The 23847-nt window shown below is 59.5% G+C and overlaps 2 protein-coding genes across 5 annotated transcripts in view; one reads left to right on the top strand and one right to left on the bottom strand.

Annotated features, from left to right (window-relative positions):
* The first annotated feature begins 4848 nt into the window (after positions 1–4848).
* On the top strand, positions 4849–17318 carry LOC115644085. 2 transcript variants are annotated; one of them, XM_030548179.1, is made up of 14 exons: positions 4849–5742; positions 7119–7223; positions 8041–8077; positions 8669–8706; positions 8796–8861; positions 9375–9401; positions 12516–12549; positions 13037–13077; positions 13209–13241; positions 13482–13526; positions 14242–14269; positions 14471–14538; positions 16281–16328; positions 16579–17318. In XM_030548179.1, exons 2-14 carry the CDS (start codon positions 7127–7129, stop codon positions 16626–16628), a joined length of 612 nt encoding a protein of 203 aa, XP_030404039.1. In that variant the 5' UTR covers positions 4849–5742; positions 7119–7126; the 3' UTR covers positions 16629–17318. The 2 variants fall into 2 exon arrangements, with proteins under 2 accessions (XP_030404039.1, XP_030404038.1); XM_030548178.1 differs by having other exon boundaries at positions 8621–8706.
* Positions 17319–20078: 2760 nt separating this feature from the next.
* Positions 20079–23847, bottom strand: part of LOC115644076 (tyrosine-protein phosphatase non-receptor type substrate 1-like) — a 38848-nt gene continuing 35079 nt past the window's right edge. For 2 of the 3 annotated variants that reach the window (XM_030548155.1, XM_030548157.1), the window contains exons 7-11: positions 23507–23806; positions 22844–22957; positions 22361–22555; positions 20653–20833; positions 20079–20191 (exon numbers count right to left, since the gene is read on the bottom strand). In XM_030548155.1, the coding sequence (XP_030404015.1) occupies positions 20706–20833; positions 22361–22555; positions 22844–22957; positions 23507–23806 (737 nt within the window). In that variant the 3' untranslated portion in view covers positions 20079–20191; positions 20653–20705. The remainder of the gene's footprint in view (positions 20192–20652; positions 20834–22360; positions 22556–22843; positions 22958–23506; positions 23807–23847) is intronic. The other variant, XM_030548156.1, reaches the window with a different exon arrangement.

The following is a 23847-nucleotide window of genomic DNA, read 5'->3' as shown; positions in this document are numbered from 1 at the left end:
GCCCTTCTTGGGGGTCCCCTCTCTCTCGGGGTCAGGCCCCTCCACCTCCTGGAGCTGCACCTCTCTGAGCCTTAGCATGTCTGTCTCTGCTGTGGCCCCCCCCAGGGAGTCCCCTCGCTCTGGAACCCCCGGGCCTCCTCACCCCCAAAGGGGATAATTTCCCCCCCCCCACAGCCTGGAGTGACTCTCAGCCAGCGTAACACAGGAGGGTTTATTGAGGGTTGAACCCAGCACAGGAACCTCTCAGGGCCTCTGGCCTGGCCTCCCTCAGCCCAGCACATCCCAGTCCCCCTGCAGCCAGGGGGGCTCTGCCTGCTCCCCCTCTCCAGCCCTGAGCCCCCCTGCTTCCCAGCTGGGCCTCCGATATCCCCGGCCCCAAGCCCCCTCTGTCCATTGGCTTCTCTCCAGGGAAACAAGGTCGTAAACAGGCAGGCCTGGGTCAAGCTCAGACGAGCGGATAGAAGCAAGACCAAAGGACTCTGAGGAGGGGCTGCTGGGTGAGGAAAGTGGACGGTGGTAGCATGTGACTAGGAGAACCAGGCAGAGGAAAAGACGGGCCAGCGATGGAGAACTAGAACTCAGGAACAGGTTTGCTGAGTTGGGAAATGAAGATGGAGCACAGCAGGCTGCTGAAGGACAAAGGGCGAGGAAGAAGAGGCGAGCAGCTAGTCCTGCAGAAAGAGGGGAGGAGTCGATGGAGGTGACACCAAGTGTGAGCCCTAGGAGGACTGTAAGGGCGAATACAAATCGTAAGGAATTGCGACCACCTGCTGTGGGGGATAGACCGCAGAATCGCACTGTCGCCAGGAAAAGGCAAGTTTACGTGATTGGAGACTCTTTACTGAGAAGAGTGGATAGGCCTGTAACTAGACCTGATCGGGAGAACAGAAGGGTGTGCTGTCTGCCAGGGGCTAAGATACAGGATGTGGACCTGAGGCTGAATACGATCTTAGCGGGAGCGGGAAAGAATCCGTTGATTATCCTTCATGTGGGAACGAATGATACGGCTAGTTACTCGCTGGACTGTATCAAGGAGGACTATGCCAGACTGGGGAAGAGGCTCAAAGACATCGAGGCTCAGGTGATCTTCAGTGGGATTCTGCCGGTTCCTAGAGCGGGGCGACGAAGGAGTGACAAGATTATGGCGATCAACAGATGGCTTAGGGAGTGGTGTTATAAGGAGGGCTTTGGGATGTACAGTCATTGGGAAGCGTTTACGGATAGACGACTGTTCGCTCAGGATGGACTTCATCTAAGCAAGGAGGGAAATAGAATTCTAGGATGGAGGCTCGCCGACCTCATCAAGAGAGCTTTAAACTAGGAAGTTGGGGGAGATGGTTGGGAGATGTTCGGGAGATCTCCACGCCGGAATGTAACCTGGAAAGGAAAGTAAACAAAGTGAGAGGGGATACCCTTGTGGTCCCAAGATTTGATCCAAGGAGGAATAGTGGAGAAACCAGAGTAGCGGGTGATGCTGGTGGTAAAAGGTCTCTGCACGACGGGGGAAAGAATGTCACTGATGCCAAACGCCAAAAATTAAAAGGCCTGTACACTAATGCGAGGAGTCTAGGTAACAAGATGGAGGAACTGGAGTTACTAGTGCAGGAAGTGAAACCGGATATTATAGGGATAACTGAAACCTGGTGGAATAGTACTCATGACTGGAGCACGGGTATTGAAGGCTATGTGCTGTTTAGGAAAGACAGAAAGAAAGGCAAAGGTGGTGGAGTAGCCTTGTACATCAATGATGACATTAACTGTAGCGAAATAAGAAGCGATGGAATGGATAAGACAGAGTCTGTCTGGGCGAAAATCACATTGGGTAAAAAAGCAACTAGAGCTTCCCCTGAGATAGTGCTTGGCGTGTGCTACAGACCGCCGGGATCTGATTGGGATATGGATAGAGACCTCTTTAATGTCTTTAATGAAGTAAACACAAAGGGGAAATGTGTGATTATGGGGGACTTCAACTTCCCGGATATAGACTGTAGGACGAGTACTTGCAAGAATAATAGGGGTCAGATTTTTCTGGATGTGATAGCGGATGGATTTCTTCATCAAGTAGTTGAAGTACCTACGAGAGGAGATGCCATTTTAGATTTGGTGTTGGTGAGCAGTGAGGACCTCGTAGAAGAAATGGTGGTAGGGGACAACCTTGGTTCGAGTGATCATGAGCTGATTCAGTTCAAACTAGATGGAAGGATAAACAAATGTAGATCTGGGATTAGGGTTTTTGACTTCTCGAGGGCTAATTTTAAAGAGTTAAGGAAATTAGTTAGGGAAGTGGATTGGACGGAGGAATTAGTGGATTTGAATGCGGAGGAGGCCTGGAATTACTTTAAGTCGCAGCTGCGGAGACTGTCGGAAGCCTGCATCCCGAGAAAGGGGAAAAAAACCATGGGCAGGAGTCGTAGGCCAAACTGGATGAGCAAACAACTCAGAGAGGGGATTAGAGAAAAGCAGACAGCTTACAGGGAGTGGAAGAAAGGCAGGATCAGCAAGGAAGCTACCTTGGTGAGGTCAGAACGTGTAGGGATAAAGTGAGGAAGGCTAAAAGCCGCATTGAACTGGACCTTGCAAAGGGAATCAAAACCAATAGTAAAAGGTTCTACAGCCACATAAATAAGAAGAAAACAAAGAAAGAAGAAGTGGGGCCGCTATACACTGAGGATGGAATGGAGATCAAGGATAACCTAGGCATGGCCCAACATCTAAACAAGTACTTTGCTTCAGTTTTTAATAAGACTAGTGAGGAACCTTGCGATGTTGGAGGGATGATAAACGGGAATGTGGATATGGAAGTGGATATTACCGCAACTGAGGTAGAGGCCGTACTTGAACAGCTCGATGGGACGAAGTCGGAGGGCCCGGACAATCTCCATCCGAGGATATTAAAGGAACTGGCGCGTGAAATTGCGAGCCCGTTAGCGAAAATTTTTAAGCAGTCGGTAAACTCGGGGGTTGTGCCATATGATTGGAGGATTGCTAATGTAGTTCCTATTTTTAAGAAAGGGAATAAAAGTGATCCGGGTAATTATAGGCCTGTTAGCTTGACGTCTGTAGTATGCAAGGTCTTGGAAAAAATTTTAAGGGAGAAAGTAGTCAAGGACATAGAGGTCAATGGTAATTGGGACGAATTGCAACACGGATTTACTAAAGGTAGATCGTGCCAAACCAATCTGATCTCCTTCTTTGAGAAGGTGACGGATTACTTAGATAAAGGAAATGCGGTAGATATAATTTACCTAGATTTCAGTAAGGCGTTCGACACGGTTCCGCACGGGGAACTGTTAGTCAAATTGCAAAAGATGGGAATGAATACGAAAGTTGTTAGTTGGATAAGGAACTGGTTAAAGGGGAGACTCCAGAGGGTCGTATTGAAAGGTGAATTGTCAGGCTAGAAGGAGGTCACTAGTGGAGTCCCTCAAGGATCGGTTTTGGGACCGATCTTATTTAACCTTTTTATTACTGACCTTGGCACAAAGAGCGGGAATGTGCTAATAAAGTTTGCGGATGACACGAAGCTGGGGGGTATTGCTAACACGGAGAAGGACAGGGATACTATTCAGGAAGATCTGAACCACCTTGTAAACTGGAGTAATAGGAACAGGATGAAATACAATAGTGAAAAGTGCAAGGTTATGCATTTAGGAACTAATAATAAGAATTTTGGATATACGTTGGGGGCGCATCAGTTGGAAGCGACGGAGGAGGAGAAGGACCTTGGGGTGCTGGTTGATAGCAGGATGACTATGAGTCGCCAATGTGATACGGCTGTTAAAAAAGCAAATGCGATTTTGGGATGCATCAGGCGGGGTATTTCCTGCAAGGATAAGGAGGTGTTAGTACCGTTATACAAGGCGTTGGTGAGACCCCATCTGGAATACTGTGTGCAGTTCTGGTGTCCCATGTACAAGAAGGATGAATTCAAACTGGAACAGGTTCAGAGACGGGCTACAAGGATGATCCGAGGAATGGAAAAACTGCCTTATGAAAGGAGACTCAAAGAGCTTGGCTTGTTTAGCCTGGCCAAAAGAAGGCTGCGGGGGGATATGCTTGCTCTATATAAATATATCAGGGGGGTTAACGTTAGGGAGGGAGAGGAATTATTTAAGTTTAGTACTAATGTAGGCACGAGGACGAATGGGTATAAACTGGATATTAGGAAGTTTAGACTTGAAATTAGACGAAGGTTTCTAACCATTAGGGGAGTGAAGTTCTGGAACAGCCTTCCGAGGGAAGTAGTCGGGGCAAAAGACTTTCCTGGCTTTAAGACAAAGCTTGATAAGTATATGGAGGGGATGTTATGATAGGATTGTTAATTTGGGCAATTGATCTTGGATTACCACCAGATAGGTCTGCTCAATGATCTGCAGGGAGATGTTGGATGACATGGGAACTGAGTTACTGCAGAGAATTCCTTCTTGGGCGCTGGCTGGTGAGTCTTGCCCACATGCTCAGGGTTTAGCTGATCGCCATATTTGGGGTCGGGAAGGAATTTTCCTCCAGGGCGGATTGGCAGGGGCCCTGGAGGTTTTTCGCCTTCCCCTGCAGCGTGGGGCATGGGTCGCTTGCTGATGGTTTCTCTGCAGCTTGAGGTCTTCAAACCAATTTTGAGGATTTCAATAACTCGGTCCTGGGATAGGGGTTGTTATAAAATTGGATGGGTGGGGTTCTGTGGCCTGCCTTGTGCAGGAGGTCAGACTAGATGATCAGATTGGTCCCTTCTGACCTATTAGTCTATGAGTCTATGAGTCTCCTCCCCTCTCAGCCCCACTCTGGCCCCTCTGGCCGGAGCCGGCTGGTCAGGTCACCGGGGTCCTCTCCCCGCAGCCCATTGTCCCCCACTGGCCAGAACCGGCTGCCATGCCTGAGCTGGGTCTCCGGGTCACCAGTCCCTGGGGTCTCCATCCTCCCGGCCATCAGCTGGGGTCTGAAGGTCCCTCTCCCCTCCCCTCGTTAAACCAGTAACATCCAGGGACACTGAGTCCCACTCCCTCTGCATGCAAATCACTGGAAAACCACAAAAAGATAGGAAAATCCTCCACTTCGTCACACCTAGATACTTAAGAAATGCATAGGGGAAACTGAGGCACCCACACAGTATTCAGAGGAAACATTAAGAACAGCCCCACTTCGTCACATCAGCGCCCCACAGGGCAATGTGGGGTAGGGAGACAGTGCCGGTACCCCCAGGGCACTGTGCCAGGAGGATTTGTCAGGGGCACTGTGCCGGTCGGCGCAGCCAAAACCTGGGCTCCTGGCCCTACCCCACAACCCGTGGGGGTCAGGGCATGGCACACTGGGAGGGCAGCACCCAGACCATAGAGCGTACATGGGAGTGTGGGGAGGTTTGCAGGAATCAGGGCCCCGTTGGACCAGGCACAGCACACAACAAAACACAGCCCCACAGCCAGAGGGGCTGTCCTGCCCCATGGCTACTGGGGGGCTGCAGTGATGGGGGAGGCTATAGGTGGTCCGAGGCCATGGGGAGGAGTAGGGGAGTGTGGTGTGGCAGGGAGCAGGTAGGATAGGGTGAGGGAAGGCAATGGAGCCCCGCTGGGTGCTGGCCAGGGGAGGGAGGGGGGGCTCTACCTCCCCCCCACCAAGCTGGGGGCCCTGTCGGAAGTGGCAGGTGGCTGTGGGGCAGGGGGAGGTGACGCTCTGACAGGAAGCCCCAGTACAGGCAATGTACTGTCACACCCGCCGGCTGCAGACTCACAGCCGGACCCCTGAGTGCAGGTGAGCGACCCGTCGGGCCAGAGTAGGGGGCTGTGGGTGCCCTGTCCCTGCTGTCCTGCCCCACAGAGTGGGGGGTGGGGCTGTGTCCCAGGTCTCAGGCAACACCATGCAGGAAGGATGTGGGGCCAGCTCAGTGCCGGAGCAGAGCAGGGAGCCAGGCCCCACATGGGGGGGCATAGGGGGCACAGACCAGGGCCAGGCCCCATTGACTCTGATGGAGCTGTGGCCGAATGATGCCAGCCTGGGGTCTGGCCCCACTGATGCTAATAGAGTGGGGCCGATGGCCCCTGCTCGCTTCCCATCCCACCCCCCCGCCCCTGCCTCACCACATCCTGCACTGTCGGGCAGTGGAAACGTGTGGGGGAGGGGAGGACTGGAATCGAGGGGCTCAGGCCCAGGCCAGGGTGCTGCCCTTCACCCCCGTAATGGGGCAGCCCCCTCAGTGTGTCAGTGGTGCTTCCCGCCCAGCCCCTCTCGCCTGGCCCAGCCCGGCGCTGAGCCCTATTTCCTTGTGGGCCCTCAGCCCTCGCGGGGTTAACGCTGCCCGGTCCCTGGGCTGGCTGTGGTGCCCACGGGCGGGCGCTGCCAGGGAGCTGCTTGCCTGGGGCACCCCATGGGGTAGCAGCACCTGTCATCGTATAACCCTCTGTGTTACTGGCTGGCTGAGAGTCACGTCTGACTGCGAAGTGGGGGGGCAGGACCCTGTGCCCCCCCCAGGACCCCGCTGGGGCGACTCGCTGGGGGAAGCGCTCGGAGGGGCAGAGGAAGCTGAATGCTCCAAGGAGAGACCCAGGTTTATTAGGCGACAGGAATGCAGCGTAAGGCAGAGCTCGTTAGCACAGAAATCAGGGACTTTCAGCCACATCCATCTTGGCGGGAGGGGAGCCCAGAGCCAGGGCTGGTTCCCCGTCCCCGCACCCCAAATCAGCCCAGACTGACTCCTTCCAGCTGCCTGGCCCCTGCCTGGCCCATTGCTCCTCCTCTGGCCATTGTGTCGCTCGGGCCAAGAGTCACTTGGTCGCATCCCCCTCCTGGGTCTCCGGTTCAGCCATAGCATCCCTGCAGGCAGCTGGAGCAGCCCCCGCCAGTCACACACCCCTATTCCCACCACCTGGACATTGGTGCAGCACACAGGGAAACTGAGGCACACACAGCATTCATGCCAAACAGTAAGACTCACATACAACATAACAAGGGAGAATCCCCCTTCATCACAGGGGGCTGTGCCAGCTCGGGGCGGGGAGGGTGGGGGGGGGCTGTGTCTGGCCGTCCCTCTGTCCAGGCAGGGCACTGCAGGCTGGCCCAGGCACAGCGCCCATGGGGCGGGGGGTGGGGGTGGGTGTCTCTGCTGTTCTAACCTGTCTCTCTCCCCACAGAGCTGCCTATGGCCTGGGCCGAGGGCACGGCGAGTGGTTGGGTGGGGGGCTGGGTGCTCGTCCCCCTGGGGGGCTGCCTGCTGCTCTGCGGGCTCTGCCGGAGAAGTGAGTGACAGGGGATGGGGGAGGGAAGATGGGGCTGGGGGCTTGGGGTGGGGGAAGGGAGTTGGGGAGCAGGGGGGTACAAGAGGTGGGGAAGGGGAGACGGGGAGCGGGGGATACAAGGGGCAGGGGAGGGGAAACGACGCTGGAGGCTAGGGATGGGGGAAGGGAGATGGGGAGCAGGGGGGGTACATGGGACAGGGGAGGGCAGACGGGGCTGAGGGCTTGGGGTGGGGGAAGGGAGATTGGGAGCAGGGGGGTACACGGGACAGGGGAAGGGAGATGGGGAGCAGGGGTTTACAAGGGGTGGGGAAGGGGAGACGGGAAGCAGGGGGGTACACGGGACAGGGAAGGGGAGACGGGGCTGGAGGCTGGGGTGGGGGAAGGGAGATGGGGCTGGGGGGGCTGGGGTGGGGGAAGGGAGACGGGGAGCAGGGGGGCACAAGGGGTGGGGGAGGGGAGACGGGAAGCAGGGGGGTACACGGGACAGGGGAGGGCAGACAGGGCTGAGGGCTTGGGGTGGGGGAAGGGAGATTGGGAGCAGGGGGGCACAAGGGGTGGGGGAGGGGAGACGGGAAGCAGGGGGGTACACGGGACAGGGAAGGGGAGACGGGGCTGGGGGCTGGGGTGGGGGAAGGGAGATGGGGAGCAGGGAGGTACAGGGGGTGGGGGAAGGGAGATGGGGCTGGGGGGCTGGGGTGAGGGAAGGGAGACGGGGAGCAGGGGGGCACAAGGGGCGGGGAAGGGTGGTGGGGGAGGGAGGCTGGGCTCTTTGTTAATGAGGTGACATCACTGACCCATCTCCCCACCACCACCCTAGAGATTCCTGTTTTCCCCCCATGGGGCCCACAGCCCAGGTAAGTGCTACACTCCCCCCCCCCAGAGCTGCCCCTGTTTCCCCATGATGCTGCCCCTCCTCATCTCCCCCCCTGTGGAGCTGCCCCCCCCGATGCTGACCCTCCCCGTCTCCCCCCCCCCGGCGGAGCTGCCCCTGTCCCGCCCAGATGCTGCCTCTCCCCCCTCCCCCCACGCAGAGCTGCCCCCACCCCCAGACACTGCCCCTCCCCGTCTCCCCCACCTGCGGAGCTGCCCCCACCCCCAGACGCTGCCTCTCCCCATCCCCGCCCTGGAGCTGCCCCTCCCTGTCTGCCCCCCCCAGAGCTGCCCCTGCCCCCCAGATGCTGCCTCTCCCTGCCCCCCCCACGGAGCTTCCCCCCCAGATGCTAACCCTCCCCGTCTCCCCCCCCGGAGCTGCCCCCACTCCCCAGAGGCTGACCCTCCCCATCTGCCCACCCCCCCGGAGCTGCCCCTGCCCCCCAGACGCTGCCTCTCCCTATCTTCCCCCCCGCGGAGCTGTCCCCCCCCAGATGCTAACCCTCTCCGTCTCCCCCCCCCCGGAGCTGCCCCTGCCCCCCAGGTGCTGCCCCTCTGCCCATTGTGTATTGCAGGGACTCACCTCTGGAGCTGGGGCCACGCTACATCTCAGGTGAGTCCCTGGTGCAGGGCTACTGCCCCGCCCCTTACCCTGGGGGGGCCAGAGCCCCCCAGCACAACTCTCCCTCCTGTTCCCCCCAGATCCTACCTCTGGCACCAGTGTCACCACAAGCCCACAGCCTCCTGTGGGCCCCAGGAGCACGGACAGTGAGTACCCCTGGGGGGCAGGCTGGATAGAGATGTGGGGCTGGAGGGGACCTTGAGAGGCCACCACCATGTCCAGCCTCGGCACCGAGGCAGGGCCAGGAACCCCAGAGCAGCCCCGAGAACCCCCCAGTTATGAGGACTCCCCGGCCTGTCCCGAGGCTGAACGTTGCCGGGTTCGCTAACGTCCGACCACGCACCCTGGCTGCCCACGACGCCCATCGCTGCTTGTCCTGCCCCAGGGGACAGAACAATGGGCCTCATCCTGGTTACAGCCCCGTAACCTACCTGAATGGCCCCCCAGTCGTCTCGTCTCTGCACTGACCACCCAGCTTTAACCACCCTCCCAGACCGGCCTGGGGCTCCCCTCTGGCCTGTCCCGCCTGTCCCCAGCTCTCCGAAAGCGCAGACGTGTGACCGGTGGGGCCTGGGCACCCTGTGGGTGATGGGGGCCCGCGGGGCGGGGGTTGGAGGGCTGCGGGGCTGATGTCACAGGCGCGTTTCCCCTCTCTCTAGATGAGGACGAGGATGATTTCCAGTACCGTAAGTACCACGGTGACAGGCGGAGACAAAAGGTCCCGGGCAACCCTGGGGGATACAGCGCACCCACATGTGACACGCCTCAGAGACACGCAGCCCTGAGACACGCAACCCTGCACTATACACCCCGAAACACACATCCTGCATTGCACCCCTGCACTATGCACCCGGAAACACGCATCTTGCAGCAAAGCCTGAAACACGTATCCTGCATCACACCCCTGCACTACACACACCGAAACATGCATCCTGCATCGCACCCCCAGACACGCACCCTACATCGCACCCCGAAACACACATCTTGCAGCGCACCCCGAAACATGCATCCTGCATCACACCCCCAGACACGCACCCTGCATTGCACCCCGAAACACGCATCCTGCAGCACACCCTGAAATATGCATCCTGCATCACACTCCCAGACACGCACCCTGCATCGCACCCCTGCACTGCGCACCCCGAGACACACACCTTGCATTGCACTCCCCACACTACGCACCCCCAGACACGCTGTGACGCAGCAGGGACTGTCTGTGTGGGAGATGGGAGAGCAGGGGCTGAATTTACGGGAGGGACAGGACCTGGGCCTGTAACCTGAGCCAGGCAGGGGGGTGGGGGGAGGCAACACCTTTGCCTGGGAAGCTGGACAAAGGAAGGCGCCTGCTGGAGGGGTTTTTAGTTTCAGTTTGGGGCTGACTGGGAAGAGGCAGGAACCCCAAGTCTGGAGTCTAAGCTCCGTGAACCCCCCAGAGGGCCCTGGCTGAGAGGTCCTGGTTGTACCTACAAGTCCTGCTTGGGCCTGTGTTCCTGTCGTCTAACAAACCTGCTGTGTTACTGGCTGGCTGAGAGTCCTGGTGAATCGCAGGAAGTGTGTGTGCGGGGGAGTTGCTAGGCCCTGATTCCCCCACACTCCGTGACACATGCATCCTGCATCTCACCCCCTGCACTATGCACCCTGAAACACGCATCCTGCATTGCACCCCCAGACACACACTCTGCATTGTACCCCGAAACACTCATCCTGCATCACTCCCCAAAACACACACCCTGCATCGCACCGCAAAACACGCATGCTGCGTCGCACCCCCAGACACACACTCTGCTTCGCACCCCTGGCACTACACACCCCCAGACACTCACCCTGCATCGCACCCCAAAACACTCACCCTGCATCGCACCCCAAAACACACACCCTGCATCACACCCCAAAACACGCATCCTGTGTCACACCCCAAAACACGCCTCCTGCATCGCACCCCAAAACACGCACCCTGCATCGCACCCCAAAACACACACCCTGCATCACACCCCAAAACACGCATCCTGCGTCACACCCCCAGACACACACCCTGCATCGCACCCCGAAACACGCCTCCTGCATCTCACCCCAAAACACACATCCTGCATCACACCCCAAAACACACATCCTGCGTCACACCCCCAGACACACACTCTGCATCGCACCCCTGGCACTACGGACCCCAAGACACACCCTGCATTGTACGCCTGCACTATGCACCCCCGCACTATGCACCCCCAGACACTCACCTTGCATCGTACCCCGAAACACGCATCCTGCATCGCACCCAAAAACACACACCCTGCATCACACCCCAAAACACGCATCCTGCGTCACACCCCCAGACACACACCCTGCATCACACCCCGAAACATGCCTCCTGTTTCGCACCCCCAGACACACACCCTGCATCGCACCCCTGGCACTACGCACCCCTAGACACTCACCCTGCATCACACCCCGAAACACGCATCCTGTTTCGCACCCCCAGACACACACCCTGCATCGCACCCCTGGCACTACGCACCCCTAGACACTCACCCTGCATCACACCCCGAAACACGCATCCTGCATCGCACCCCCAGACACACACTCTGCATCGCACCCTGAAACACACATCCTGCATCGCACCCCCAGACACACACTCTGCATCACACCCCTGCACTACGCACCCCCAGACACTCACCCTGCATCACACCCCGAAACACGCATCCTGCATCGCACCCCCAGACACACACTCTGCATCGCACGCTGAAACACGCATCCTGCATCGCACCCCCAGACACACACTCTGCATCGCACCACTGCACTACGCACCCCCAGACACTCACCCTGCATCACACCCCAAAACATGCATCCTGCATTGCACCCCAAAACACACACCCTGCAGCACACCCCAAAATACGCATCCTGCGTCACATCCTCAAACACACACCCTGCATCGCACTCCTGCACTACGCACCCCTAGACACTCACCTGCATCACACCCTGAAACACGCCTCCTGCATCGCACCCCAAAACACGCATCCTGCGTCGCACCCCCAGACACACACCCTACATCACACCCCTGCACTACGCACCCCTAGACACCCTGCATCACACCCCGAAACACGCATCCTGCGTCGCACCCAAAACATGCCTCCTGCGTCGCACCCCCAGACACACACCCTGCATCGCACCCCTGCACTACGCACCCCCAGACACACACCCTGCATCGCAGCCCGAAATGCACCCTGCATCACACCCTGAAACACACATCCTGCATCGCACCCCCCAGACGTGCACCCTGTATCGCACCCCCTGCACTACGCACCCCGAGACACGCATCCTGCATCACACCCGAAACACGCACCCCTTCACTACGCACCTTGAGACACACACCCTGCATCACACCCCCAGACATGCACCCTGCATTGCACCCTGAAACACGCACCCCCAGACACACACCCTGCATCGCACCCCTGCACTACACCCCCTGAAACATGCAGCCCTGAGACATGCATCCTGCACTACGCACCCCCAGACACGCACCCCTGCAGCACCCCCCGCAATACACACCCCCAAGACACCCCCCCAGATAACAGGCCTGAAACGCACTGTGCAGCCCCCGCCCCCCACCCCCTGCACTACAGCTCCCCACCGCTGCCACCACCCTGCAGTGCCACAGAACGGAACAGAATTGCCTAGGCCAGGACCCAGAGGTGGCAGCCAGTGTCTGGCTTAGAGCCTGCCCAGCCTGCTGCCATGCCCCTGTGTGCGGGGCGGGGGGCTCGTGTCTCTGCATGGGAGTCACCGTCTCTCGCCCTCTCTCCTCACAGCTCCTGCCCCGTGGACAGAGTCGCGGCAGACCCCGTAGGTGTCAAATCCCTGCCCACACCTGGGCTTCCCTCTGCCCACACTGCTCCCCCGGACCTTCCCCAGCCCTGGGATAGATGCCCCGTCAGGGGTCACATCCCCAAGGGGGCCACCGGCCCTACCCAGGTTGCTAAGTGGGAGCTGGCTAATTGGTGTGGAGTCCCAGTTAGCCCGGAGGGCTCTGGCTGGGCAGGGGAGGGGAGAGGGTCCTGGTTGGGGAGGGGAGGGGGTCCCACTTAGGGAGGGGTGCAGTGGGGGTCCCGGCTGGGTTGGGAAGAGGAGGGGGTCCCAGCTAGGGAGGGGTGCAGTGGGGGTCCCGGCTGGGTTGGGAAGAGGAGGGGGTCCCAGCTAGGAAGGGGTGCACTGGGGGTCCTGCCTGGGGCAGGAAGAAAAGGGGGTCCCAGCTGGGGCAGAGAGCGGGTCCCTTCCAGGGCTGGGGGGCCAGGAACCCCCTCGCTCTGACCCCACTCCTTCCTCCTCACAGGGTCTTTGAGTCCCTGAAGCAGGCCCGGGAATCTGGCACCGGTGAGTGGGGCCTGGGAGAATGGAGACCCGGCCCGTGCTGGGTGGGGGGCAGCACCAGCCCCGCTCCCCGTGCCCCCACCGGGCCGGCTGCACCTCCGTGTCTGTCTCTAACCCCCTGTGTTTCTTGGCAGACGTGGACAGCCATGGGAGCTACGTGAACATCAGTGAGTGCTGGGGAGGGTGTGTGTGAGGGGGCAGGACGCGATGGGGGGGGCTCTCCTGGCTCTGCACCCCAAGTCCAGTCCCCAGCCCAACTCTGTGAGGGGAGGCTGAGGTTGGCAGGGGGGGAATGGGAGAGTGGTGGGGGGCAGTGGAAGGGGTAGGGAGGGGGTGGAGTGGGGGCATTTTGCTCTGCCCCCCAGGCCGTGGGGCCGGGCGACTCAGGCTGCGTCTCTCTCTCTCAGACTCCGAGGAGGACTATGTGAATCTGCAGGGTGCCAATGGGGGATGTAAGTGAGACATGGACTCCAGCCGGGCCCCCTGTGAAACCCTGCCCCACTGCTCTGCCCCATAGAGACCCTGCCCTACTGCCCTGCCCCCAACAGAGACCCTGCCCCCACTGCCCTGCCCCATATAGACCCTGCTGCACCCCCCTTCCCCCAACAGAGACCCTGCCCCATAGAGACCCTCCCCCACCCTCCTGATCCCATAGAGATCCTGCCCCACTGCTCTGCCCCCGTAGAGACCCTGCCCCACACCCCTGCCTCCATAGAGACCCTGCCCCCCTTCCTATTAGAAACCCCTCTCTGGCCCTTCTGAGAGAGACCCTGCCCCACTGCCCCATCCCTCTGTTTACCCATCCATCCCCAGACATCTCCCTCCAATCCATCTATGGGTGCACCCCACATGCCCCACCCTAGATCCCTGCTAAAGCAGAGTTTTGGGGGTTCCTGGGTTACCAACAACCGCAAGTGGGAGTGTTCCCCACCTAGGGTACCTCAGCAAAGGCACCATGGGGGTGGGGGGTGTCGCGAGTTTGTCCCACGCTGAGCCATGGGGAATGCCCCGCACACAGGCATGGCTGGTGCCCCATGTTCCATTGCTGGGGGGCAGCCTGGGCCGGCTCGCCTTGGGCAAGGCACTGTGTGTTGGTGCTGATGAGCCCCCCGATCCGTGTGCCCAGCCGCGGCCTCTCACCCCACTCCTGTGCCTTGTGCTTTGCAGGCTCCGTGGAGAAGGACAAGGAGTATCTGTGAGTACTGGGGGCTGTGCCCTGGCTCGGGGTGGGGAGAGGGTGAGGCGGGGGGGGGACACTCAGATTGGGGGGGGTGTCTCTGGGCCCTCAGGTGTGTATAGGGTCTGACCCCTTCCTGAACACATCACCCTGGGGGGGGGGCAGGCTGGACCCCTGTTCCATCCGCAAGGTCACCCTCTGCTCCCTCCCCATCGGCAGGGAGGTGCTTCCATTGGGGGCTGAGAGAACCAGGCCCCACAGGCAGAAGGGCTCCAGTCACGACAAGGGTAAGTGTATGTGTGCGTGTGAGTATGTATGTGTGCAGCCCTTGTGTGCGCATGTGTGCACACCCTGGTGTGTGTGTGTGTGTGTGCAGCCCCTGTGTGTGTGTGTGCACACCCTGGTGTGTGTGTGCAGCCCTGTGAGTATGTGTGCACCCCCTGGGGAGTGTGTGTGTGCAGCCACTGTTTGTGCATGAGTGTGTGTGTGTGCACACTGGTGTGTGTGTGCAGCCCCTGTGTGTGTGTGTGTGTGTGTGTGTGTGTGTGCAAACCCTGGCATGTGAGTGTGTGTGTGCAGCCCCTGTGAGTGTGTGAGACCAAAGCAGACTGTGATGAACTTCAAAAAGATCTCACAAAACTAAGTGATTGGGCAACAAAATGGCAAATGAAATGTAATGTGGATAAATGTAAAGTAATGCACATTGGAAAAAATAACCCCAACTACACATACAATATGATGGGGGCTAATTTAGCTACAACTAGTCAGGAAAAAGATCTCGGCGTCATTGTGGATAGTTCTCTGAAGATGTCCATGCAGTGCGCAGAGGTGGTCAAAAAAGCAAACAAGATATTAGGAATCATTAAAAAAGGGATAGAGAATAAGACTGAGAATATATTATTGCCCTTATATAAATCCATGGTATGCCCACATCTCGAATACTGTGTACAGATGTGGTCTCCTCATCTCAAAAAAGATCTACTGGCACTAGAAAAGGTTCAGAAAAGGGCAACTAAAATGATTAGGGGTTTGGAGAGGGTCCCATATGAGGAGAGATTAAAGAGGCCAGGACTCTTCAGCTTGGAAAAGAGGAGACTAAGGGGGGATATGATAGAGGTATATAAAATCATGAGTGATGTGCAGAAAGTGGATAAGGAAAAGTTATTTACTTATTCCCATAATACAAGAACTAGGGGTCACCAAATGAAATTAATGGGCAGCAGGTTTAAAACATATAAAAGGAAGTTCTTCTTCACACAGCACACAGTCAACTTGTGGAACTCCTTACCTGAGGAGGTTGTAAAGGCTGGGACTATAACAGTGTTTAAAAGAGAACTGGATAAATTCATGGTGGCTAAGTCCATCAGTGGCTATTAGCCAGGCTGGGTAAGGAATGGTGTCCCTAGCCTCTGTTTGTCAGAGGGTGGAGATGGATGGCAGGAGGGTGATCACTTGGTCATTGCTGTTAGGTTCACTCCCTCTGGGGCACCTGGCATTGGCCACTGTCGTTGGACAGATACTAGGCCAGATGGACCTTTCGTCTGACCCGGTACGGCTGTTCTTATGTTCTTATGTGTGTGTGTCTACACCCTGGTGTGTGAGTGTGTGTGTGTGTGTGTGACTCCTGCAGGGTGTGCATTGACTGGCATGTGCATTGTCCCGTGGGTGGGAAACGTGCCCCAAAGCAGCTGCTCCATGCGACAGGCTCACGAGGCTGCAGTTGCTCCCAGCTGGGGTCGCCGGGGTCCCGCCTTCACGCCCCGTGCATGCTGCCTGTGAGGACACATCGTGTGACTTGCCCTTGCCAGCGTGGGCGCACGTGTCCCTTTCACACGCATGCACGGTTCACACGCACAAGGGGGATTATGCAGGTGTGCATCTCCCAAGCACGCTGCCCCCTCGGGTCCCACAGGGAATATTTCCTGCCCTGCCAGAGGCCCGCAGAGGAGCCCAGTCTGCGTCACCCCAGTCCTGCCCCCGGGCGGGCAGGCTTCACTCACCCACGGTCCCCTTCCTTTCTCCCGGGCAGGTGAGAATGTCTCCTATGCGAACGTGGACGACAAGGAGCCGAAACCCCGTAAGAGCTCTGCCCCCCACCCTCACACCCACCCCCCAAGTGTGACCCAGCCGCCCCCAGGCCCTGTGGGGTTCTCCCTGACCCTGCAGGCACCAGACATGCAGTGTCTGCTGTGCCGTGGGAAGAAGCCCCAGGCCTGGCACACCAGGCAGCCATAGCCCTCCGAACTGGCGGGGACCCCAAGTCCCGACACCTGCACCCCTCTCCCTGGGGGTGAGCCCATGGTTCTTTCTCTCTCTCTCTCCCACAGCCTCACTGGACAAGCAAAAAGCCGACTATGACTATGTCAACATGTCGTAGCCGTGTGGTGCCAGGGACCAGCCGCCTCTATCTCTGCCCCCCGGCGGGTCCCTCAGTGGGGCCCTGGATGCGGGTGGGGGCTCTCAGAGATCCCCGGATAGAAGACGTGGCCCTTGCTGCCCTGCTAGCCTGGCACTGGGCTCCCCAGCAGGGCCGAGTACACTGCCCCACAGCACAGGGCTGGGTTCCCCAGTGGGGCTGAATATGCTGCCCTACAGCATGGGGCTGAGCTCCCCAGAGGGGCCGAGCAGGCTGCCCCACAGCATGGGGCTGGGCTCCTCAGTGAGGGTGAGTACCCTGCCCCACAGCATGGGGCTGGGCTTCCCAGTGGGGCTGAATATGCTACCCTACAGCATGGGGCTGGGGTCTCTAATCTGAGCACCAGGTCTGGCTTGGCTGGTGCAGCCCAGTCCAGAAGGGGAGCTGCAGAGGGGATCTGCCCAGCCCTTTGCGGGAGGGGATGGTGCTATGGGGTGGGGGCAGGCACAGATCTGTCGTCTTCCCCACACCTCCCCCGGGCCTAACTCGCCCGCAGCCTCCCCCATTGTTTAGGGGCTTCCTTCTTGGTGAACCCGGGGACGTCACAGTCCCACATCCACCCCTGTTCCAGGGCCCCGTCTGTCCACACCTGGGATCATGGTGTGTGCATAAAACCGTCCCAATAAATTGGGGAATTTGCCCCTAAACCTCTCTGTGCCCCCAGTGGTGTCTGTTCTCAGCGACGGTGTTACCGCCCCCAAACTGCTGGCTGCTCCAGACCCCGGCTGGTGGGGTGGGACGCTGAATGTCCCCCATGAGCCGGCTCTCTGCACCTTTGTATGGCCCTGCCCTGCTCTCCTGCCCCGTCAGCCCCCCGTGACCCCCTCCCTGTGACCCCCTGCCCCCCTCTCCCCATCGTGGCCTTCGTCTCGTAACCCTCTATGGTCTCCTCATAACTTCCTACTGCCCCACAGTTCTGCCCCACATGGCCCCCTGCCCACTGCCAGCCCCACACTGCCCTGTGACGGCCCTGCCCTGACTCAGCCCCTGCCCATCTCCTGCCCCAAGCAGCCTGCACCTCCTGCCTCGTGCTGGCTCTGCCCCTGCCCCAACCCCTGGCCCACACTGCCCCCCCTCCTGCCCCGTGCTGGCCCCACCTCTGCCCTGCACTGCCCCACCCCCTTCCTTGTCCTGGTCCCACTCCTGTCCCCGGCCCACACTGCACCCCCCTCCTGCCCCACACTGCCCCGCCTCCTGCCCTATGCTGGCCCTACCCCCTGCACTGCTGACTGGGCCATTAAAAGTCGGGTCGGCGCAGGACTGGCAGGCTCCCTTCCCAGCTCCGTGCAGCTCTCGGGAAGCGGTGACAGGTCCTTCCAGCTCCTAGGTGCAGGGGCGGCCAGGGAGGCTCCGCACAATGCCCCCACCCCGAGCGCCGGCTGCGCAGCTCCCATTGGCTGGGAACCGATAATGTCAGTGACAACACACGGCCCCAGGCACGCTGCTGTAAGGCCTTGTCTGCACTGGGTCTTGACTGATTTGTGCTGTTTACATTGCTCCGGCTGAGCACACACGATTTGCTGTGTCCCTGCTGGCACTCGGCCCCGGGCCTGGCCCAGTCGTGGGGCGTGATGCCAAAGCTGCTTCACGCCCCCCCAGCTGGTGCAGGGTCTAGAGCTCATCAGCTGAGTCCGGGGTGGGTAACACTTGTAACTGCACAGAACTGGCTTAAAATGTTGTTTGTTTTTCCCATGGATGGTGTGAAATTGCCGAAGTGGCTGCGGTGTCTGGGCCTCGTTTCTGTGCCCGGGTTTCTAACCTGAGTCGGTTTGTGGATTTTCCACGGAGATGTTTCTGCTAAGAAGTTTCACATTTACAAGGCTCAACGCTGCGCAAAGGGCAGGCACTGGGGCTTCCTTCATAGCTTGCTAAGGCCAGAAGGGACCCCGGGTCTAGGCTGCACAGCGCAGGCCAGCGAACCGCCCAGAATAATTGCAGTGTGAACGAGCACCGAGCAGCTCTGCAATGAGACACCGCTGCAGCATGAAGCCCGGCTCTGTTTTACGCCAGCAGGAGCAGGTTTTAGTGGGATTTAGCAGGTTTTAGCCCTTGATGGTGCAACTGCTTAAGGACGTGCTTCATTCTGAGCACCCAAATATCCCCTTGGAGGCTTTTGTCGCTCTGAAGTCGGGGGGAGGGAGCGTTACAGGGCTGCGTAAGCGTGTCGGGGGGGGGGACTTTCCCGGGGGTGGCTAGTCCGTTTCACTGGGGCACAGTACTGCAGTTGTGTGAAACCTCCTTAGTGGGTGATTTCAGGTCTTACTGAGATGGATAGGTGCGAACTCACCCTTCGGTCAGTGGTGGCCAGGACAGGTCAAAGGAGAAGGCAGCCTGCCCGCGTGGTGCTGAGGATGGTTTTGGATTGGGGGTGCCTGTGCCTGTGGGAACAGACCCAAAGGCTGGGGGCTCATCTAACCGGCGTGACGGAAGACGCTGCGTGTGCTGGGGCTTCGCCCCTCGGCGCAGGTAGCCACCTCCCCATCCAAGAGGCAGCAGCCAGGTCAGCTGCAGACTCGGTCCCTCGACCAAGCACTGCCTGCGCTGGGGGTGAGGGTGGTAAAACGGCGTCTCTCAAGGGTGTCGGTTCTCACACCCCTGAGGGCTATAATAAATTCCTAGCGTAGAGTCAGAGCCAGCTTGGAGGAGCAGCCGGCAGCGCGGCGCTGCCCCTGGAAGGAACAGGCGGAGAGGCCTTTGGGAGGGGTGCAGGTCTTGGTGCTCTGAGCTAACAACCCCCCCACACCCCACCCCAGCTTCCTGCGATTCGCGTCTCTCTGTGTCCTGCCACCTAGGACTTTGTCCAGTCTATAAATAAACAAAACTGCATCAAAGAACTCCCCAAGGGCCACCGAGTTCTGCTCCCAGCCGGAACACGCTGCTGGATTTTGGGCTAGCTGCGCAGGTCAGAGAGTTACACTCCTGTGCTTGCTAGCGGCTCTGGGGACGAGGGGGCTGCGGAGCCCCCCAGCCCCATGGAATCTGTCTCCCCAGAGCTGCCCTCTTTTCCCGGGGGGCTGGCAGGGCCCCCCAGCCAAGCCTCTTGTCTCGTTCCCTGGCTCACAGAGAACAACCTTGAGTTCACTGCTGTTTACATGGTGCCAGGGATGAAATGCAGCTCACCCCCATATCGATCTGTGTGTGCACTGACCCTACCCCCAGAGTGTGCCCTGTACTTCCCTTCCTGGGGTGTGAGCTCTGCGGTGTGACTCCTGCTCCCAGCAGCACCTGTGCCCCGGGGTGGGGGGACACCGGGGGGGGCACCATTGTGGGGCATCTTGTCTCGGGCTGGTGGGGAAGTTTCCTGCGGCACCAGCCCCCACCCCCATGACACCCCCTCCCAGGTACCACAACGTCCGTGGTCAGGAGGTAAACGTTTATTGCAGTGCTGTTCGGGGAGGGGAGGGGGCTGTCCACACCCAGGGAGCGGAAGTGCAGGCTGGTCCCCTCCATGCAGCGCTGGTAATGGGCGTCAAATGCCTCGCTCTGCGCCACGGTGAAATGGTTTTTCCAGTCGCCAACCTGGCCTGGGGAGGAGAGGGGGGTATTAGGGGGAGACACCCCCACCAGCAACAGCCACCCCTTCCCCAGGCAGTACCTTCCACCCCCAGGCAGGGGACCCCAGCTCCAGGGAGCCCCCCATCTGTACCATGCTCCGCAGGCGACTGGGCCCCAGGACAGGGCCGTCGAGAAGAACGCCATGGGGCCCCAGCCCAACAGGACTTACCCAGAACCACTGGGCAGAGCCACAAGGACACGACCCCCCCCACCTGTGACATTATGGGGAGCTAATGCCCAGTGAGCATGACCCCCTGCAAAGGTCTCTGGGTAATGAGGCATGGCTTCAGAGTAAGCAGGCATTACCCATCGTACCTTGCCCAAGTCCCCCAGGCCCTGTATCCAAGGGCTACAGATGTGCGTACAGGGAACTTTCCAGACCGAGCCGGGGGGGGGGGCCCACAATCCCCAGGACCACTCCCCTGCTCACCTTTGCGCATGAAGGGACTGACGCTTTGGTCGAAGATGGCGTAGGGGAGGCTGCTATAGTTGGCCATGGGATTCTCCTTCATGATCCGGAAGGATGTTTGCCAGATGATTTTTTCCAGCACCTGCGGGGGCAGCTCCACCTCCAAGAAGTCCATGATCCTGCGGATCTCCTGGGCTGGGTGCTGGTGGGAGATAGGATGCTGACCCAGTGGCCTCCCAATGGCAACTGGCCGAGGGCCCAGGGGTGCCGAAGGTTTACAGGGGTCCCTTGGGTCTGGGAGCAAGACACAAGTTCGCCCAGGGACGTGGTGTGAGGATTGCAGTGAACGCCTGTGCTGCACTGGCCATGGGCGTATGGAACTAGGTGACGAGTTAGGTATGGACACTGAACACTCTCACCTCACTGGTTACCCTGTTTCCAGAAAATCTATTACTACGTTGAGCAGCGCTGGTCCCAGAACAGACTCCTGGGGGCCCCTGCTGTTCATCCCTCCCCACTGTGAAAACTTGGCCTTTTAACCAGTTACTGATCCGTGAGCTTCCCTCTTATCCCATCGCAGCCCACTTGGCACAAGAGCCTTTGGTGAGGGGCCTTGTGAAAGACTTTCTGAGCGTGTCTTCACTGCAGTAATACCTACCGCTGGCCTGCGGCTGCTGATGGACTCACAGGGCTCGGGCTGCGGCTATAAAGCTGCAACAGAGAGGTTCGGTGCTCAGGCTGGAGCCCGGATTCTGGGACCTCCAAGCCCCATGAGCCTGAGTCAGCGACACGAGCCACCCAGAGGTATTTTATTGCAATGCAGAACTACTTGGACAGTCCAGGTCCTAGATCCACTCGATCCCCCTTGTCCACATGTTTCTTGACCCCCTCAAAGAATTCTAGTAGATTGATGAGGCATGATTTCCCTTTACTAAAGCCATGTTGACGCTTCCCCAGTAGATCATGTGCATCTGTGTGTCTGATCAATTCTGTTCTTTACTATAGAGGCAACCAGCTTGCCCGGTACTGACGTTAGGCTTCCCGGCCTGTGATTGCCAGAATCGCCTCTGGAGCCTCCCTTTAAAATCAGCGTCCCGTGAGCTACCCTCCAGTCAGCTGGTGCAGAGGCTGATTTAAGCAGTAAGTGAGTTGCCACATTTAGCAGTTCTGCAATGTCATATTTGAGTTTCTTCAGAACTCTTGGGTGATGCCAAACTGATTGAAAACGCTGGGAGGAGGACAGGGGGCGCTCTGCCGCTCGACGGTCCCGCAGCTCCGGTGGAGCTGCCGCAGGCGTGTCTGCGCAGGGGCCGATGGTCCCGCGGCTCCGGTGGAGCTGCCGCAGGCGTGTCTGCGCAGGGCCCGCCGGTCCCGCGGCTCCGGTGGAGCTGCCGCAGGCGTGTCTGCAGAGGGGCCGACGGTCCCGCGGCTTCGGTGGAGCTGCCGCAGGCGTGTCTGCGCAGGGGCCGACGGTCCCGCGGCTCCGGTGGAGCTGCCGCAGGCGTGTCTGCGGATGCTCCACCGGAGCCGCTGGACCAGCGGACAGTCCGTAGCCATGCCTGCGGCAGCTCCACCCAAGCCGCTTGCTGCCCTCCCAGCAACCGGCAGAGCGCCCCCTGCAGCATGCCACCCCAAGCACGCGCTTGGCGCGCTGTGGCCTGGAGCTGGCCCTGGAGACCGACCCCATACCATGACCCCTCTGGAGTTGCTCTCCCCTCCTGTCCCTCACCTGTGACCTGTGCCCCATCCTGCTGCTGTGTCTCGCTCTGCTCCTGGCCCTGAGCAGGTAACAGCGACTGCTGCTCAGGGCCCTTCCTGGCCTCACTGACCCCGTCATTCCCCATCAGCCCCGTGTCCTCGCCGCGCGTCTTCTCTCTGCTCCCAGCTGGGGTCTCGGGGGGCTTCTCCACTGCACTGGAAGGACCTAGACAGAGACAATGAGACAGACGGGGTCAGAGCGACACACAGGGTCAGTGGGGGGTGGGTCTGAGAGACACATCCAGCCGGAGCTCAGGGCCGGGAACAGCAGATCCCTGAGAGCAGGAGGGTGAAACCTCCCCTGGGGATGGGCCCTGATGCAGGGGGCTCAGTCTGTAGAGAGACCCCCCCCAGCCCTGCAACCTCTGGGGTCTCCCTGGCTGTGTCCCTGTCCCCTCCCCAGACTCTCTGCTCCCTCTGGGTCCCCACAGCCACTGGACTGGGCCTGTGTTACCTTTCCGCGCCCTTCGCCATCTCCAGTAGTAAATGGCTAACCCAGCCACCATGACCAGCAGCAGCGCGATGCAGACCCCGGTGATGGCTTTCGAAGGAGCTGTGTCTGCACCTGCTGATGAAGGAGCGGGGAAGTCAGAGCCCTGTGAAGTGCACTGCCCTCCCCAAGGGCCCCAGAGCCAGGCCCCCCCAGTCAGGGGACCCCCCAGGGCCAGGCTCCCAGCCAGGGGACATGGGAGACCCCAGGGGGTTCTGGGCTGTGTGTGATGGCAGAGTGGGATGAACATACCCAGACTGAGCATCTCTGCAGGGCCCCAGCGCCCATGAGCACAGGACAGACGGGTGCCCAGCGGCTGGGTCCTTGGTTGCAGGGCCGAAGGAGACAGGCCCTGCCCAGCTCCTGGCACTGCAGCTCAGTGGAGGAGGGACATTGTGCTGGGACCAGACAGCTTCACTGCAATGGCCTGTAACCTGCTGAGACCCCAGTTCAGGTTACTGGGGCAGCCGGCAGGATCTCTCCCAGCACTCACACCTGCTGGACTGGGGCTGGGACAAGCTCTGAGACCCAGTGTGGGACACGGAAATCTCTCCCCATGGGCAGAGTGACAAGAAAATGGGGGACCTAGTGCCCCACTGGCTCAGTATCCCCCCAGCCCAGACTCACCTGTGACATCCAGGGGGAACTCCTCCTGCAGGGGCTGGGCCAGAGCCGCATGGCTGACGCGGCAGGAGAAGATGCTGCTGGAATCGCTTGTGGTGGGGGTGAAGGTGTAGGTCAGGGTGAGGTTAAAGGTCCCGTCTGGGTTCCTCTGGGGGGCAGAGCGGGTGGCGTCAGTCAGAACCCGCCCGTCTCTCAGCCACGTGATGGTGACATCCCCGGGGTAGAATCCCCACACGTGGCACGGGAAGGAGGTCGCTTTGTCTGTCCTGGCCAATTGCTGGGGGATGGAAAGTCGGGGAGCAGCTGGAAGAGGGAATGAGACACCCAGAATTACATGGAAGAAG

The sequence above is a fragment of the Gopherus evgoodei genome, unplaced genomic scaffold, assembly GCF_007399415.2.
Source record: "Gopherus evgoodei ecotype Sinaloan lineage unplaced genomic scaffold, rGopEvg1_v1.p scaffold_87_arrow_ctg1, whole genome shotgun sequence".
Classification (NCBI taxonomy): domain Eukaryota; kingdom Metazoa; phylum Chordata; order Testudines; family Testudinidae; genus Gopherus; species Gopherus evgoodei.
This window is presented reverse-complemented; position numbering and strand designations above follow the sequence as displayed.

What these genes read in the sequence shown, in the direction of transcription:
- LOC115644085 (XM_030548178.1), top strand. Translation starts at nt 7,127, where the DNA reads ATGGCCTGGGCCGAGGGCACGGCGAGTGGTTGGGTGGGGGGCTGGGTG. An exon ending in ACAGAGTCGCGGCAGACCCC is followed by an intron (nt 12,550 to 13,036) that starts GTAGGTGTCAAA and finishes TCCTCCTCACAG; the next exon opens with GGTCTTTGAGTCCCTGAAGC. An exon ending in GAGAAGGACAAGGAGTATCT is followed by an intron (nt 14,270 to 14,470) that starts GTGAGTACTGGG and finishes CCCCATCGGCAG; the next exon opens with GGAGGTGCTTCCATTGGGGG.